We start from the raw sequence: 14,538 nt of genomic DNA, 5'->3' as shown, positions 1-14,538 counted from the left end.
TTTACTGACAGAACAGGAATTCAACACCATATGAATAATATTTGGAAGCAGTGTTTGATTTCACAAATCAAGTGAAACAAAGAGGTGGTTGTGAAAAGTTTCCCCTTGTCCAGTGTAATGTGAAAGCCTTTTAGTTTAATTATATTTCCCCTCTGAACTTCTCAGATAGCTTCGTTTAAATAACTGTTTGAGAGTTTGATGTTCTTCACTGGTAAAGAAAAGCAAAGTTCAAACTTCACTGCGAAGTACTTTGATTTCCAGTGTTCCTGGCAGCACCTGAAGGCAGCAGAGCAAACCCCATGATTTTAGTGGAACTTTGAACTTCACACAAACTTCGGTGATAAACGGCCATGATTTTGACTAAAGTTTGACAAAGAGGAAAAGACGCGGACCTTGCTGTGAGACATCAAAACAGATCTGGTCAACAAAAATAAAATAATCACCGCAGGTCTCGCTGTTTGACAGCGGCGCAGCGTTTTACGATCACACTTCTGCACATCACCGCAGGCGACATGTCCCTGCGCTACGGCAACAAGGTGGTGGTTGTCACTGGAGGATCGAAAGGGATCGGCAGAGGGATCGTCAGGGTGTTTGGTATGGCTGTTGTGGTCCTCTGTGCTGTGGATGCGTTTGTGTTTGTGATCAGCGGGAAGTGGCGCAGTCAATATTCTGCATCTTTTCTTTTCAGTGGAAAACGGTGCCAGAGTTGTGTTTTGTGCAAGAGGAGGTGAGTAACGTTTTTATTCTGCTTTTATTTTACATTAAATTCTGTGTAAATGTTCCAGCGTGTCGCAACGTGTCTTTATCATCTGTACTGAAATCGATCACAGGTGCGTTTGATTGATTTGACTTTTAATTAATCAGTGCATCACGTGAAACTTGACAATAAACTTCGACGATAATCTGTTTAGGTGCAGCAGGTGAGGCTCTAGAGGCGGAGCTAAACAAAGCAGGACCAGGCTCCTGCACATTTGTCACATGTGACATCTCCAAAGAGGATGACATCAAGGTAAAGGTCACCTTAAGTTTTACTGGTGCAGTTACACTGTTCACAGATTTACAGTTCTCTTATGAAATGAACAGGATCTGGTCCTGATCACTGCCCTTGTAACTCAGACTATATCCTGTTCATCACCTGACTTTACCTGAACGTCAAAAATGAGTCACGGTTTCAAGAACAGCATTCACTCTCTGAGATAAGGCCGAAAATTCAAATTCAAAGTTTCATTATATAATTGGCAAGTGAGTTAATTTCTATGTAAAGATTTAATTGATTCACCTAAATGTCATTTTCTTTCCTTCTGTCTCACCTGTTTTATTCAGACTGAGGATAGCATCACTGATCATCAGCCAGCATTAGACTTTGTATTTCACTAATAATAATAATAATAATAATAATTGTGTGCCTGTCTCTGCAGAGGCTGATTGCAGTCACAGTGGAGCGTTACGGACACATCGACTGCCTGGTCAACAACGCAGGATGGCGTGAGTCTTACACTTGTGTTTGTTTTGTTTTTTTAACCTCAAACAGAGAAGATGAGGACAACACGAAGCCTTTCTGTTGTTTTCTTTTTTGATTTTAAATCTCTGTCTTCATTCAGATCCTCCTCATAAACCCACCGACGACACCACAGCAGAGGAGTTTAGAGATCTGCTGAATCTGAACCTCATCAGCTATTTCCTGGCTTCTAAAGTAATGTTTCCTGCTTGTGTGCGCACATGTAAAAGTTATGTAAAATACAAATGATTATGATTTTACCCCATGAGGGCTGATTTCTGTGGAGGCACAGGGAGGCTGTAAGAAATTGACTTTTATAAGCAACCCTGATTTTTTGCATTCAAAAGGTTTCAAAGATTCAAAAGGATCTTTGAATTCATTGGAGGTCTCACTCTCTCTGCAGTATGCGCTGCCGTACCTGCGGCAGCGTCAGGGTAACATCATCAATGTCTCCAGTCTGGTGGGAACCATTGGGCAGAAAGACGCTGCGCCATATGTCGCCACCAAGGTGAGTTAATCACCCAGACAACAGCTGTTCACAGGACATCACTCCCCTCACACTGAGAGTCCTGTGATGTGATCTCTTCTCCACAAGGGGGCGATCATTTCCATGACAAAGGCCATGGCTGTGGACGAGAGTCGCTACAACGTGAGAGTCAACTGGTGAGACGAACTGGTTTCTGGGTCCAGTACAGGTTCTTCAGCCTCCTCTCTGCTTAGAATCTCATCACATGTATATTTAAATTCACCCCGGGACAGTCCAGGATCTTATGTCTAATTCAAGAGACTGTCATAGTCCTGTTGTCTTTTTTTTTTTTTTTTTTACTAATTATAAGTGTTTGAAGACGTATTTAGAGCCTTTTGTGAAGTCAGAGTACCAAGAAATGTATGAAACAACAATATATAACTACTTATGCATCAATGCAGCAACTTACTGTTGCAGTTGCTCAAGGTGAAGCTGGTTTTTACTATTTTATATACGGTTTAGTCGAGTGGCCCCTCCAAAGGGGAAATGTCTCTTTGTGGAACAGAGATAAATGTAGTGGAGCAAAAAGTAAAATATTCCCAACACCTTTGAGATTCCCTGTCCTTTTCTGGACAAACTCTTCTCTTATAAAATGATAAAACTGATGTAAAGTTTATATCACATGTGTGTATGTAACTACAGATCTAACCGTACCCTTTGTAACACTGTCTGCCACGTGTCGCAGCATCTCTCCGGGTAATGTGCTGACGCCTCTGTGGGAAGAATTAGCGGGACAGACTTCAGATGCTGCGGCAGCCATTAAAATGGGAGAAGATGCTCAGGTAAGTTCTCACAGAGGGACGCAGGTCTCATACTCAGGGACAGACAGATGAGGATAATATGGGACATGGACATAGTGAGATGTCCTTGTGATGTTAGCTATTTTTTTTAATTCTTAAAGTTATAGAAATTTAGATGATTTAGTACAAGATCACAGATTTTACCCTCAGGTCAAAAATGGAAAGGCTTTTGTTTTGTCTCCGGCATCAGCTGTGAGTCAGGACTGAACATGACTTTGGTGCAGCGCAGGACACGTGTAACACTGATGCTTTGTGCTGCTGCTCGGTGCTTTTCAGCCACACCCACAGAAACTATTTGATCCTGCTAAACTGGAGCCAGTAAAAACCCTGTGCATTTCTGTTCCTGTAACATTGTTGTGTTAATGATCCAAGCTGCCAGGCACTGCGGTGTGTCTATTGGGTTGTAAATGTTAACTCCCTGGTTTCTGCAGTCAGGAGCCTTCTTTTCATCCCAGTCAGAAAAAGGCCTTTGAGGCAAAAGGACTGAGACTGAAGAGTCTCATTTAAGCTGTTATCCAACGTCACCCCATTTAAAACCATTGCTATACATTTACATATGTCCTGGCTCTTGATGTGTTGCTGTTCTTTTCCAGTTTTTAGTTGATTTATTACAGTGTAACTGCAGAAGGAGGAGGAGGACAGCGATTTATTATTTACACACTTCCTTTCATCTGGTCTTTCCTGTTAGTCAAGCAATGATAATACAAAATGAGAAAACAAATATTATGTCTACGTGACACTGCAGTGTTTGGGGATTTTTTCTGGTTGTGTGTTTAGAAAGTTTTTTTTTTTTTTGCATGGAGTCTTGTGTAAAAAGCCAGTTCCCGCAGGCCTCTGCAACCAGGGCTGAAATGCTTCTTTTACTTGGTAAATGTTTTAATAGCCAAGCTGCCTTTAGACAGTGTAACACACAGCACAGCAGCATCTGTGGGACCAGCTGCTGGAGTGTAAACACACACATAAATACGAGGCAGTTACTCCGTGAAACCACAAACTTGAACCATCTGAAACTGGAAAAAAAAAAAAGAAGAGTAACGCCACGCCTCCTTTCTCCTAACAGCTGATGGGTCGTATGGGGACGGAGGCTGAGTGTGGTCTGGCTGCCTTGTATCTCGCTGCTGATGCTACTTTCTGCACCGGGATAGACCTGCTGCTCAGCGGAGGAGCTGAACTCAACTACGGCTTCAAGAGTCAGATCCCGGGCTGACCCCCTGCCCCGCCCGCCCCCACCTCTCTCTCGGTCTCTGGAGTCTCTTTATTTTTATGGCTGTGGAGCAGCTGATTTTGCAGATTAATTTGTTTAATGCAGATTACACGTGTTAAACTGTGCTGGTAACATTATTAAGATGAATTCTAAATCGTTTTAACGAGGAGGGGGGGTAATTCAGTAAAAATAAGTCATTTCATTCATTTAGTTCTACAAATTGCCTGGTTGAGGTTAGTCAGCATAAAATTTGGCGTCCTGACCAACTGTGTAACACGACCTGGTCCACTCCCCACTGATCGGCCAATCAGCATCATCCCCTTTGACCTCTAATAACCTCCCCCTCTGGGCATGCTGCTGTCCACCAATGGCATGTCACGCTTTGTGTGACGCCTCCACTGACTTTCTGAATGAGGCTTCACCGGTTAATAAAACCGGTCACTGTAACGGGATTTTAGCAAAGTCATTTAAATCATTTTCACACTCATGCTGTTGTGTGTTTACACAGAACGGTTCAGGTGATGTTTATTTATTAATCCAGGAAATAAAGAAAGAAAGAAATACAGAGCAGTGGCTGTTTAAAGCATAAAGTAGCTGCTGTAGGTCAAGTGTGTCTGTTAAAGGACTAATAACGCGAAGGGCGTTTATGTTTCTGGCCTCACCTCAGCTGAGCAGCGACTCGTATATCAAAGCGGAACTCAAGCTGACTTTGACCTGAGCGTTTGTTTCCGCACGAACAGATAATCTGGTTTATCATTGTTACGTAGCGGAGATGGCAGCCCTCCGGACGGTGAGTTCATTGACCGATGTTTGTATTGCTGTTTGCTGTCTGTTTACACAGGTTGTCTGAGTAAATGATTCACTTCAGTGCGAGATAAGAAACCCGAAAACGCGAGCTTAAAAACCGGCTGCTTTACGCGGACTCATGCGTCTGTCCCGCCCGCACCGAGGGTGGTAGAACAGTAACATGGAAAGGACGTTGAACCAAACCTCGTTCAGATATTGTGGGAACGAGGATTGTTTTGCTTACCAGCAAAAACAGACATCTTGTAAAACACGACTCGGGGTCTAGTGTAAATCTTCAAGATCTTAATACCAAATTCGTCAAACTTCCAGTCCAACAACTTATGTCTGATTTTATGTAATGATAGTTTGATTCATTTTCGCACAGCTTGCCACATTTCACGGTTTTGGTGGATGCAGTAGAAAAACCATTCAAATCGTCAGTTATTAATTCGTGCTTTTGGTAGATTTGTAGTATGCCGAATTAAAAAATATATCCTACTAATGCTGAAATGGTCATGAGTTTATTTTTGGGTCGTTGTTAAAACTAAGCAATGAGCGTTTTTTCTGTTAAATAGCCATATTTGTAAACGGAGTCTGGCGTAAGGCTATAAGGCAGCATCCATCACTTAATGGGGTCTTAAGATGCATATCGGCAGAATGTCTGTGCAAGCTCTCAAAGTCCAGTTGGCCTCAGTCAAACATTATGATATCGGCAGAATGTGCTAGGTGTCCGATAGTACCGTGTTGTTGTGCCTGTGTATTTCGTATTTGTAATGAATCAAGTAAACTAACTGCCTTACGTTGCTGCTAGCTCAGACATTAGGCACGGATGCTAGCTGGTGTTAATGTTAGCATTTGCTAATTTAATTTAAATTTAATCCCAGATTTTTGGGCCCAAATGAGTAAAAACTGTGCAAAGTTTCATGCATCAGATTGACTCATGCATGTCCCAAACGTTACAGCAAAAACAAATTTCTGTGCACACACTCATGGTCGCAACAAAGGCAAAACTTAAATCATCCACTCAACAAAACGCACACAGGGACTCCTGCTGCAGAGCCTCCGTGCAGCGTTTTGTAGGAATTACCGAGGCATCAGTTATACTGTTCTCTTTAGCACTTCCTGAAATGCAGCTGCGTTTATTGTAATGAAAATATGACTGGAACGAGAAAAAAAAAAATCTTGGCTCACACTCAGTAACAGCACCATATTTGGGAATGTAAAGGAACAAACTGTAAGAGACACCAGTGCAGATGAAAAGATGAATTATGGGAATGCCAAAAGCCACAGCCTGTTTTGTAAGTATTAAAATGAGTCAGTAATACAAGTTTAACAGTCATGGAGATAATATCACACCTTGTTTAACCCCACATTACCTCTCATTCATGACAGGACCTGCTAACACCATAAAGTCAGGCTGAGCGCTGCAAACCAGTAAAAGTAGTGTGATCATGCTTCACAGTATATTTGTAAATCTTATTGAGCACTTTTTCAACAGAAAGCCGTTACTGTTGGTGGTTTATCAGGTGTTTTCCACTCTGCCTTTTCCTGGCTCGCACTCATTCTGTGGCCTTTTGTCATGCCCACACAGGATCCTCGCACACATTCCCGCCTTACGTTCCTCATTTTGCAGAGTAGCCCGCATATGTGCCCGATTCTATTTACAGTAGAGCACTTAACGGCGGCTGTTTCCTACTGGCATGTGTTACCAGCTACACACTGCGACCTGTAGACAATATGATTGGTGCTGGGTCGCACACACCCACAAACGCAATGTCAGACATGTTGTACTTTGTACAGTGTTGTTTTAATGTGTTATAATGTTCAGTTTGTGTTGGACCAGTTTCAGAGAGGTGCTGGTCCAACTGTGTTTGTTTTGCAAAAACTAAATCCACCAGAACGATCCCACAGAGAGTTTACTGCAGGACTCTTGTATGAGTTTGCATTAGTTTTAGCAGAGGTCGGCCTAATACACTGTCAGCTGAGCGTCTCTGGACTTTGACAGTGACTGTGCTGTTTTGTAAAGAACTTTGTTGTGTTTCATTTGCAGGCACTCCATGCACGACTTGTTCAGGCCTTCCCCTTCTCTGTTGGCTCACTGCGGTTTGCCAGCTCCTTTAAGGTAATGAGGGAAAATATTAACGTTTTCCTTTTCACCAGCTAAGGCCTGAGTCATCTCCAGCAAGCGTGATTTGCAGCCTGGGCCTGACTGCACACGCCTGGGCAGGGGTGTGTCTCTTAAACCTTTACTTGGACAAGTTGCCTCGAATGTAAACTTCTCTTTCTCCTCTGTCTTTCCCTCACTGTCTGTGTGATGTAATTATTTAATTCAGTTTAATTGAATTTGATTAATTGTGCCTAATTGGCCGGATACGTCAGCACTTCGACTGGCTCTGTATAATGCTCCACTAATACGTTTGAAGCATGCTCTGTCAATAATGACGATTTTAAAATCAGTCGCTGTATCCGTCGCCCGCTCTGCTCTTGTCCCGTCCACTTCTTTCTTCTCCGCCTCGCTCGTCCGTCTCCATCTCAGGCAGCAGATCTCAACATCGAGCGCAACACAACATGCAAGCCGAAGCCCGACCCCTCCTCCCTGGTGTTCGGCAAACAGTTCTCGGACCACATGTTGACCATCAACTGGTCGGAGAAGAGCGGCTGGGAGGCCCCTCAGATCAAACCTTTCCAGAACCTGTCGCTGCACCCTGCCAGCTCCGCCCTGCACTACTCCATAGAGGTGAGAGGGGAGAGCTCTGCCAGCGTGCAGCACACAAATCACATCTGTACCTGGTTTTTTATTTATTCAGTTTTAAAGCGTTTAGTGCCTTAAACTGAAAAATAAACACCTTTTCTATTTGGTGTCACTTTTAAAAGCTTTTAGATTTAGTGTTTCATTGATTGCATTATTGATTTATTTAGTTCTTTCTTTCTTTCTTTCTTTGAAAAGGTCTATATAAATAAAGAATCATTTTCATTGATGGTAGACTATTAAGAAATGACAGGAAACAAGGAAATGGAACATAACATGGAACAAAAGAGAAAGAACCGGGAACGTTGTGTGGTCCATGGCTGGAAGTATTGGCCCCCGGGGTGCCCCAGACCTGATGTATTCACTGTCTGCTGTGAATGTTGTTAACCAGTGACAGTCACAATACACACCTACAGTTTTGTAGAGATGTTGACAGCTGATATTTCATGCAGATATTTGAACTGTTATCAGTGTGTTGCCCCAAACAGTTTCATGTTTTGAGTGTTTTTCTTCATAATTTAAGGAGGCAATAAAAATCCCACTAAGTTTACAAGTGAACAAATTAATTCACAAAACATGATCACATGAATAAATAAAATATGTAAAGACTCCTCCTTTACACATTTCCCACTCTTGTTGCTGTTGTTAAGGATAAACCTCTGTAACATTGTGTTGGATGACAATAGTTTCACTCAGTGAAGCGTCATCACTGGCTGTGTGTGTCCTGTCCAGAGATAAAGTGCTGTGTGTTTTCTCTCCAGCTGTTTGAAGGCATGAAGGCTTTTCGTGGAGTCGACAACCACGTCCGTCTGTTCAGGCCCATGCTGAACATGGAGAGGATGCACCGGAGCGCCGACAGGTGCTGCCTTCCTGTGAGTTTGTTCCTCAGCTCTCCCTTAGAGACCACAACACACTACATCAGTGAGGGTACCTGCAAAGGGTGAAATCACTGACATTAAAATTAATATAAGTTTTATACTAAAATGTCTGTACTGACACCAACAAAACCCACTGTGGCACAGACCTGCCTGGTCAAGCACATGCCTGTGGAATTTACCACAGTGTTAATTACGCGCTGCTGTCTGAAACTTCTCCGAGTTGTACTGAACCTCCTGGTTCACGTTTCATCCTCTGTACCTGTGCCAACACGTGGTTCTGCCACAGCGCCCCTGCTGGTCTGACCGCGTCTCAGATTCTCCTGATTCTTTGAGCAGGTTCCACGTTGTGAAGCTGTTGGATGTTGCGTAACTGCTCGGCAGCCTTCCTGTTCTTTTCTTTTTCCCTCGCTGCACAAAACACCAGCCTGACACAAGAAATGTTGAAGGCAGGACACAGTGGAAACTACAGTTAAATCACATGATGACCCAAAGCCACGTGGTCTGATTCTCTGCTGTGTGGACAATACTCAGTGTTTCACACCTGTTGGTGAATAAAGATTTGATGCAAATGCAGTGCAGCTTTTCAGAGACAACAACCTACCACCATGAAGGTTTATGTAAACTAAAACCACAACAACCAGCCGTTGAATCAGCTGACGGAGAATGAACCAGCAGCTCTTTGAACAATCAATTTCTGAACTGTGAATTTGAAAATGTGAGAGTTTGTTGATTTTTACTTGTTTTTCATTGTAGGAAATTTAATATTTGGAGGTTTTGGGAACGTTTATTTGGACAAAAACAAAAAAAATGAAAAGAGCCGCTGGTTAACGTCCTTGTTCTCCGTAGTTGTTCGATAAAGCTGAACTGCTGGAGTGCATCAGGAAGCTGGTGGAGGTCGACCAGGATTGGGTCCCCTTCTCCCAGGACGCCAGCCTCTACATCAGACCCACCTTCATAGGAACTGAGGTGAGCTTCAGCATCAGTGAACAAAAACACAGTGAAGAGCAGAGAAACTTTTTGTCTTTACTGGTCTTCTGTCGTTCTTTAACGTTGAAAACTTAAATTCATTCTACGTGTTATTAAAGGTCTTAAATTGAATTTGTTGTTCTTATAAATTAAACTGTTAAATGTGGTGAAATCACATGTTCTGATTACTGTCGTAGTGACTCACTTCCAGCTTCTAATTATCTGTCTTCTCACCACCCCCCAATCCTCCAGCCGTCACTTGGCGTGTCTCGGGCAGGAAAAGCTATGATCTTCGTCATCATCGGCCCTGTGGGGCCCTACTTCACCACAGGGTCCTTTAGCCCTGTTTCTCTGCTGGCGGACCCTGCGTATGTCAGAGCTTGGCAGGGAGGCGTCGGGGCCTATAAGATGGGAGGGTGAGTATTTTAACTTCCATCTGTTTGTGGAACATTTTGAGGGGTCATTTGTTTGTAGCACCAAAATGTAAGAAAAGCTTGTGGCCTGTGAATTTCCTGGGAACGAGGGAACTTTTTGAAGACAGACTTTTGATCTGGTCACAGCAGGAAAAACTGGTTTATTAACGTTGTCAGGCGTCTGTAAGAGATGATACATGATAAAATCAGCCTGTTTTAAACCACAGAGGCTGAAATGCTCAAGATCACTGTCAACTGAGGTTGGACGAGTGCAGGAAATAAACCCAACACTAACTAAAGTGACAGTACAGCTGATTCACAGCAGCAGGTTATTAAAGTGTGGATCCCTCCAGTTTTTTGCTCTGCAGATTCTGTCGCTCCTCCTGTAATCTCCACTCGTTCCTCACAGCCTGTCGTCACAGGCCTGCTCCCACATGATCCCAGTGTGATTACATAACCCACTCGACTCACTAAGCCAACGAAATCTGCTCCCCTGCCGTCAGACGGCGAGGATGCACTTCAACTATCAAGCCTGATTCAGCAGCAGCAGTCACGGGTGTGCAGGGCCTGTTGACCTGCTGTTTATTTAATCAGATTTTGTGTCTGAAAGGTTCAGAGGTTCAAAGTTTTTACCATGAATGACTGAGTGTGACAGATTTGTTGTCAGTATTTATCCAGTTCTCAACATTGAACCTTGACCAAAACCTCATTGGATCTCTGATCTCTGATCTGGACCGTGAGTTTCTCTGTGAATCCACGTGAGTGCAGCTCGAACGTTGCGACACAAGGAAAAAAAACGGACAAATTTCCTCAGCCACGTAGTGACTCAGTCCCTGAGTCTCAGCCCCTGAGTCTCAGCTGTGAGTTGCATTGTTCATTGTTCTTGCAGTCACAGGGAAATTTTTTTTCAGACTTCGTGGTAGAGCTGCATATTTCTCAGTCCTTTCACTTCCTGGCAGGAGTTGAACACGTCTCTGCAAAGACAACACTGTGTATTTTATTTGTTCGAGGAAGCAAAGTGTTTTTATTTCTACCTGATGAGAAAACAATCAGTCCTCTGTTGCTCACACTGATAACCTTTATCAGCAGGATCCTTCCTTCTCGGCACAATCACCTGTCTCAGGTGTGGCTTTGAAACACACCTACGCCTCCGTTCACTTACAACCCAGTGTGTTTCTAAATTCTCCTGAGAGAAAAAAAACAAACATGGCTGATAAAAATTAAAGCAAAGACCAAACTTACCCCTGGAACCTGACGTCTGTATTGTGCATTTGACCCGTTTGCCTCCTCTTCATACAGTGTTTGTGTCTGTCTGTGTTTTAACTGTCTCTCGTCCGTCTCTCCAGTAACTACGGTCCTACGATAATGGTGCAGAACGAGGCGGTGAAGCGAGGCTGTCAGCAGGTCCTGTGGTTGTATGGAGAGCAGGAGGAGATCACCGAGGTCGGCACCATGAACCTCTTCATCTACTGGACCAATGAGAAAGGAGGTCAGGCTGTTTTCTTACTGTCCATATTTTTATGATGGCTGATTCTCACCTCCTCCTCATCGAATGAACACGCGTGTTTGTGTCTGCAGAGAGAGAGTTGGTGACCCCCCCTCTGGACGGCATCATTCTCCCAGGAGTCACCAGACAGTCTCTGCTGGACCTCGCCAGAAGCTGGGTAAGACAGTGAGCTGCCCCATCACGCCATCTTTGTTTTTTTCTTGTGCATTTATAATTTTATATCTTCATTCTTCAAAAATGATTGAAATAAATCTCAGGTGGAACTGCTCACCGCTCATTGTCTCAAATATTTCTGTATTTTATCTGGTCACAAACCAAAAATGTTCATAAATGCTGCCTGAATCTTTGATCCCTCCTCGATGTCGGTTGGTCTCTGCTTTCCAGGGCGACTTTAAGGTGACAGAGCGCACGATGGGCATGAAGGAGCTGCTCCGGGCTCTGGATGATGGAAGGATCCTGGAGGTGTTTGGAGCGGGGACGGCCTGCGTGGTCTGTCCTGTCGGCAGCCTCCTCTACAAAGGAAAGGTAGGAGGTCGCCTGCTGTGCGTGTTTCTCACTAACTGCTTTGGGTAACTGTGCTTCTTTGATTTCGTGTCCTCGCTGTAAAGTTGGTGCAGTTGTCTCTCAGAAATCTTGTTGTTCGTTTGAAATGTTGAAATGTTTGTTTTTTTATGATCAGCTCATTCTACTGTTTTACTCGTTGAGCGTTTATATGTCAGAAACCATGTTACGTGGGTAATCACAGTGTTTACTGTGCATACACTGTACTAACCTGGTTACTGTCAGTAATCAGAAACGTTCAGCCTCATTTAGGAAGCATGTCTTTCTCTTTTGTACTGTTTGAACTTTGTCCAGCTTGTCTTCAGTCTTTGTCATTCACCTGCGTCTTTGTAAAAAATGGATTTAACACCTGGTCGCTCGTATACGTGCACGGTAGAGAAATCCACCTGGGAATATCAGGCTTCCCGAACCTCCTTCACTGATCATGGAGACCACATTCCTCTTTTACATGAGGTTTAGGAAACCAGTTTACTGCAGAAAGCCGACTGTAATCCAGTAAACACACATGTAAACGCGCTGATTGCAAATCATTCTGGCTAAAGGAGTGAAATGTAAATGTGTGTATTTGTCTTTTTTCCGTCAGGTGCACCAGATCCCGACGATGCAGAATGGTCCAGATCTGGCAAAGAGGTTCTACAAAGAGCTTACTGATATTCAGGTAAGTTCACTAATGCGCTCCGTGCTCAGCTGTCAGTGTGTCTCAGTCTTTTCAGTAAACGTGAAGCATGTGACAGGATAAAGAGCAGATGTTTTGGTTGTGATTGAAATAATTATTTTCATTTGTGGATTGATCTGCCCTTGTTTTTGTTACAATTGTTTTAGTGATTGTTTATGAAATGTCAGAAACACAAACATGTTCAACCTACAGCCCAAAACCCGGAGATATTCAGTTTTCAGCAGTGAAAATAGTTCCTGATTATCAGTCATTTTACTGACAGACAAAATTAGAATTTTTCATTTAAACCTTCTCATAGTGCAGCTTTAAACTTTCACATGCACAAAGCCACAAATAACATTTTCTACTTTTTCATTTCTCCCTGTTTTCCTCTCTTTCCTTGTCGCTGTTGTTTCCTTTGCTTCGTTCAGTACGGACGCCAACCAAGCGACTGGACAACACTCGTCGTTTAAAGGGCCACTTTGCACATGCCAGTTGTATCAACAGCTAGTCCCATAATTCCAGTTTGGACGACCAGCGCCCCCCCTTCCTCCCACCCCCACCCCCACCCCCACCTTTCCCTCCCTCTAAGCTCACTAACGCACTCCTCACTCACCTGCCTGAGCAGACGGACGCTTCCCTCCGTCCGTCTGCTCAGGCAGCTTTTTACAGATGTTCCTTTCTCCGCGGACTCTCAGAGGGAATAGCGTTTGGTGGTTTGAATGTAGCGGCTCGCTTTGGAAAGCAATATCAACGACAATATGCAAAACAATACGTTTTGACGCAACACGGCCCTCGACCTCGAGGTGCGTAACCAGAAAGCAGACTGGTCATTTTGCTTGTCATCACCATCAACATTGAATTCTTGTCTTTGGCACAAACTGACATGTTTCAGCCGTAGGGGGTGAGATATCTGCAGCTCTGTATTCGGTGTGTAGGACTTAACGTTAGGCAGCATTTCATACGTACTGTTTCAACAAATGTATTAAAATGTGCTCCACAGCAGAAGATGCTGACGATAACCTGTACTACTTGCAACGACCTGTGGTGTTTTCTCTGAAACTTTTAACTGTTACATGTGAGCAGCTGACATTGGAAACGTGAACGCCTGTATACTCGTGGTAGGACGTGTGTTGTTACTGTCGTGTACATGATGATGTGAGGGAGTATTGCTGTAGTTTTCTTGGGGCCACGTCACTTTCGACACCAGAGTTTGCACTGACCTCGGTCGACGTCGGGTATTGTATCTGAGTGTGACTCAGCTTTTTTAGGGAAGATGAACAAGCGGTTTGTTTTTTTTGTTTTTTTTTAAACGTTTGTTGGTTTTGTTTGTTTTTGAGTACGACTGCACAAAAGCTAAAGATTGAGATTAAATAAGAAGGCGAGGTCGGAGCGAACTATAGCACACGCAGACGGTAGGACGACAGGCCTACACGCTGTAGAAGAGAACTGTTAGATGCTGGCAGTTACTCCTGCACTAGTTACTGTGTAATCATTATGAAAACAGTGTATAGTAACAAATAGATTGTGTTGTTATTTTAGAGGATTTTTAATTATTTTTTTTTCCCCCATGTCTTGTTGTGAAATTCGGGCGACTGTCTTCCAAAGGACGTGGCTGTGTCACCGGTGTTTTTGCTGTTCGTTTTGCAGCTTCGTGTCCTTCCCTTCTCGCTGGTTTTCCTCTCTTTGAATGTAGTTTTATTTTTACACACAAACTGTACACCTGTCCCTCTCTTCTGTCTAAGTGCCTGACCTCGGTCTGTTAGCTCGTTGCCGTCAGCTGCTGTTTTTGGTTTTTCCAGTGTGTGTGCACTAGGGGACTTAGCTGGATTCTTTAAGTAATGTCAGTTTTCTGTTTGTGTCTTTTTTTTCTTTTAAATGTGCTGTTACTTTTACTCGGCTGTTGTTTTTACAATAAACCGTATCTGAGTTGAGTGAGTCTTTAGTCTCAAACTTACACCACAGGGACACTGTGGGGCAGAATATCTGATCAGA

At 43.5% G+C, this 14,538-nt stretch overlaps 2 protein-coding genes across 2 annotated transcripts; both read left to right on the top strand.

The window, feature by feature from the left end:
* The first annotated feature begins 351 nt into the window (after positions 1-351).
* hsd17b14 (hydroxysteroid (17-beta) dehydrogenase 14) lies at positions 352-4,309 on the top strand. Its single transcript, XM_041061879.1, has 9 exons — positions 352-594; positions 689-727; positions 912-1,009; positions 1,419-1,485; positions 1,602-1,693; positions 1,902-2,006; positions 2,094-2,161; positions 2,710-2,806; positions 3,885-4,309. The coding sequence occupies exons 1-9, from the start codon at positions 513-515 to the stop codon at positions 4,029-4,031; spliced, it is 795 nt and encodes a 264-aa protein (XP_040917813.1). The 5' UTR covers positions 352-512; the 3' UTR covers positions 4,032-4,309.
* Positions 4,310-4,580: 271 nt separating this feature from the next.
* Positions 4,581-14,477, top strand: bcat2 (branched chain amino-acid transaminase 2, mitochondrial). The gene is made up of 11 exons (XM_041061874.1): positions 4,581-4,818; positions 6,865-6,936; positions 7,351-7,551; positions 8,325-8,435; positions 9,288-9,407; positions 9,660-9,823; positions 11,167-11,309; positions 11,399-11,484; positions 11,712-11,852; positions 12,472-12,546; positions 12,975-14,477. The coding sequence occupies exons 1-11, from the start codon at positions 4,801-4,803 to the stop codon at positions 13,014-13,016; spliced, it is 1,173 nt and encodes a 390-aa protein (XP_040917808.1). The 5' UTR covers positions 4,581-4,800; the 3' UTR covers positions 13,017-14,477.
* Positions 14,478-14,538: the final 61 nt, after the last annotated feature.

This window comes from Toxotes jaculatrix, chromosome 18, assembly GCF_017976425.1.
Source record: "Toxotes jaculatrix isolate fToxJac2 chromosome 18, fToxJac2.pri, whole genome shotgun sequence".
Lineage (NCBI taxonomy): Eukaryota > Metazoa > Chordata > Actinopteri > Toxotidae > Toxotes > Toxotes jaculatrix.
This window is presented reverse-complemented; position numbering and strand designations above follow the sequence as displayed.

What these genes read in the sequence shown, in the direction of transcription:
- hsd17b14 (XM_041061879.1), top strand. Translation starts at nt 513, where the DNA reads ATGTCCCTGCGCTACGGCAACAAGGTGGTGGTTGTCACTGGAGGATCG. An exon ending in CCAAAGAGGATGACATCAAG is followed by an intron (nt 1,010 to 1,418) that starts GTAAAGGTCACC and finishes CTGTCTCTGCAG; the next exon opens with AGGCTGATTGCAGTCACAGT. An exon ending in GCTATTTCCTGGCTTCTAAA is followed by an intron (nt 1,694 to 1,901) that starts GTAATGTTTCCT and finishes CTCTCTCTGCAG; the next exon opens with TATGCGCTGCCGTACCTGCG.
- bcat2 (XM_041061874.1), top strand. An exon ending in CCGACAGGTGCTGCCTTCCT is followed by an intron (nt 8,436 to 9,287) that starts GTGAGTTTGTTC and finishes TGTTCTCCGTAG; the next exon opens with TTGTTCGATAAAGCTGAACT. An exon ending in GGGGCCTATAAGATGGGAGG is followed by an intron (nt 9,824 to 11,166) that starts GTGAGTATTTTA and finishes CCGTCTCTCCAG; the next exon opens with TAACTACGGTCCTACGATAA.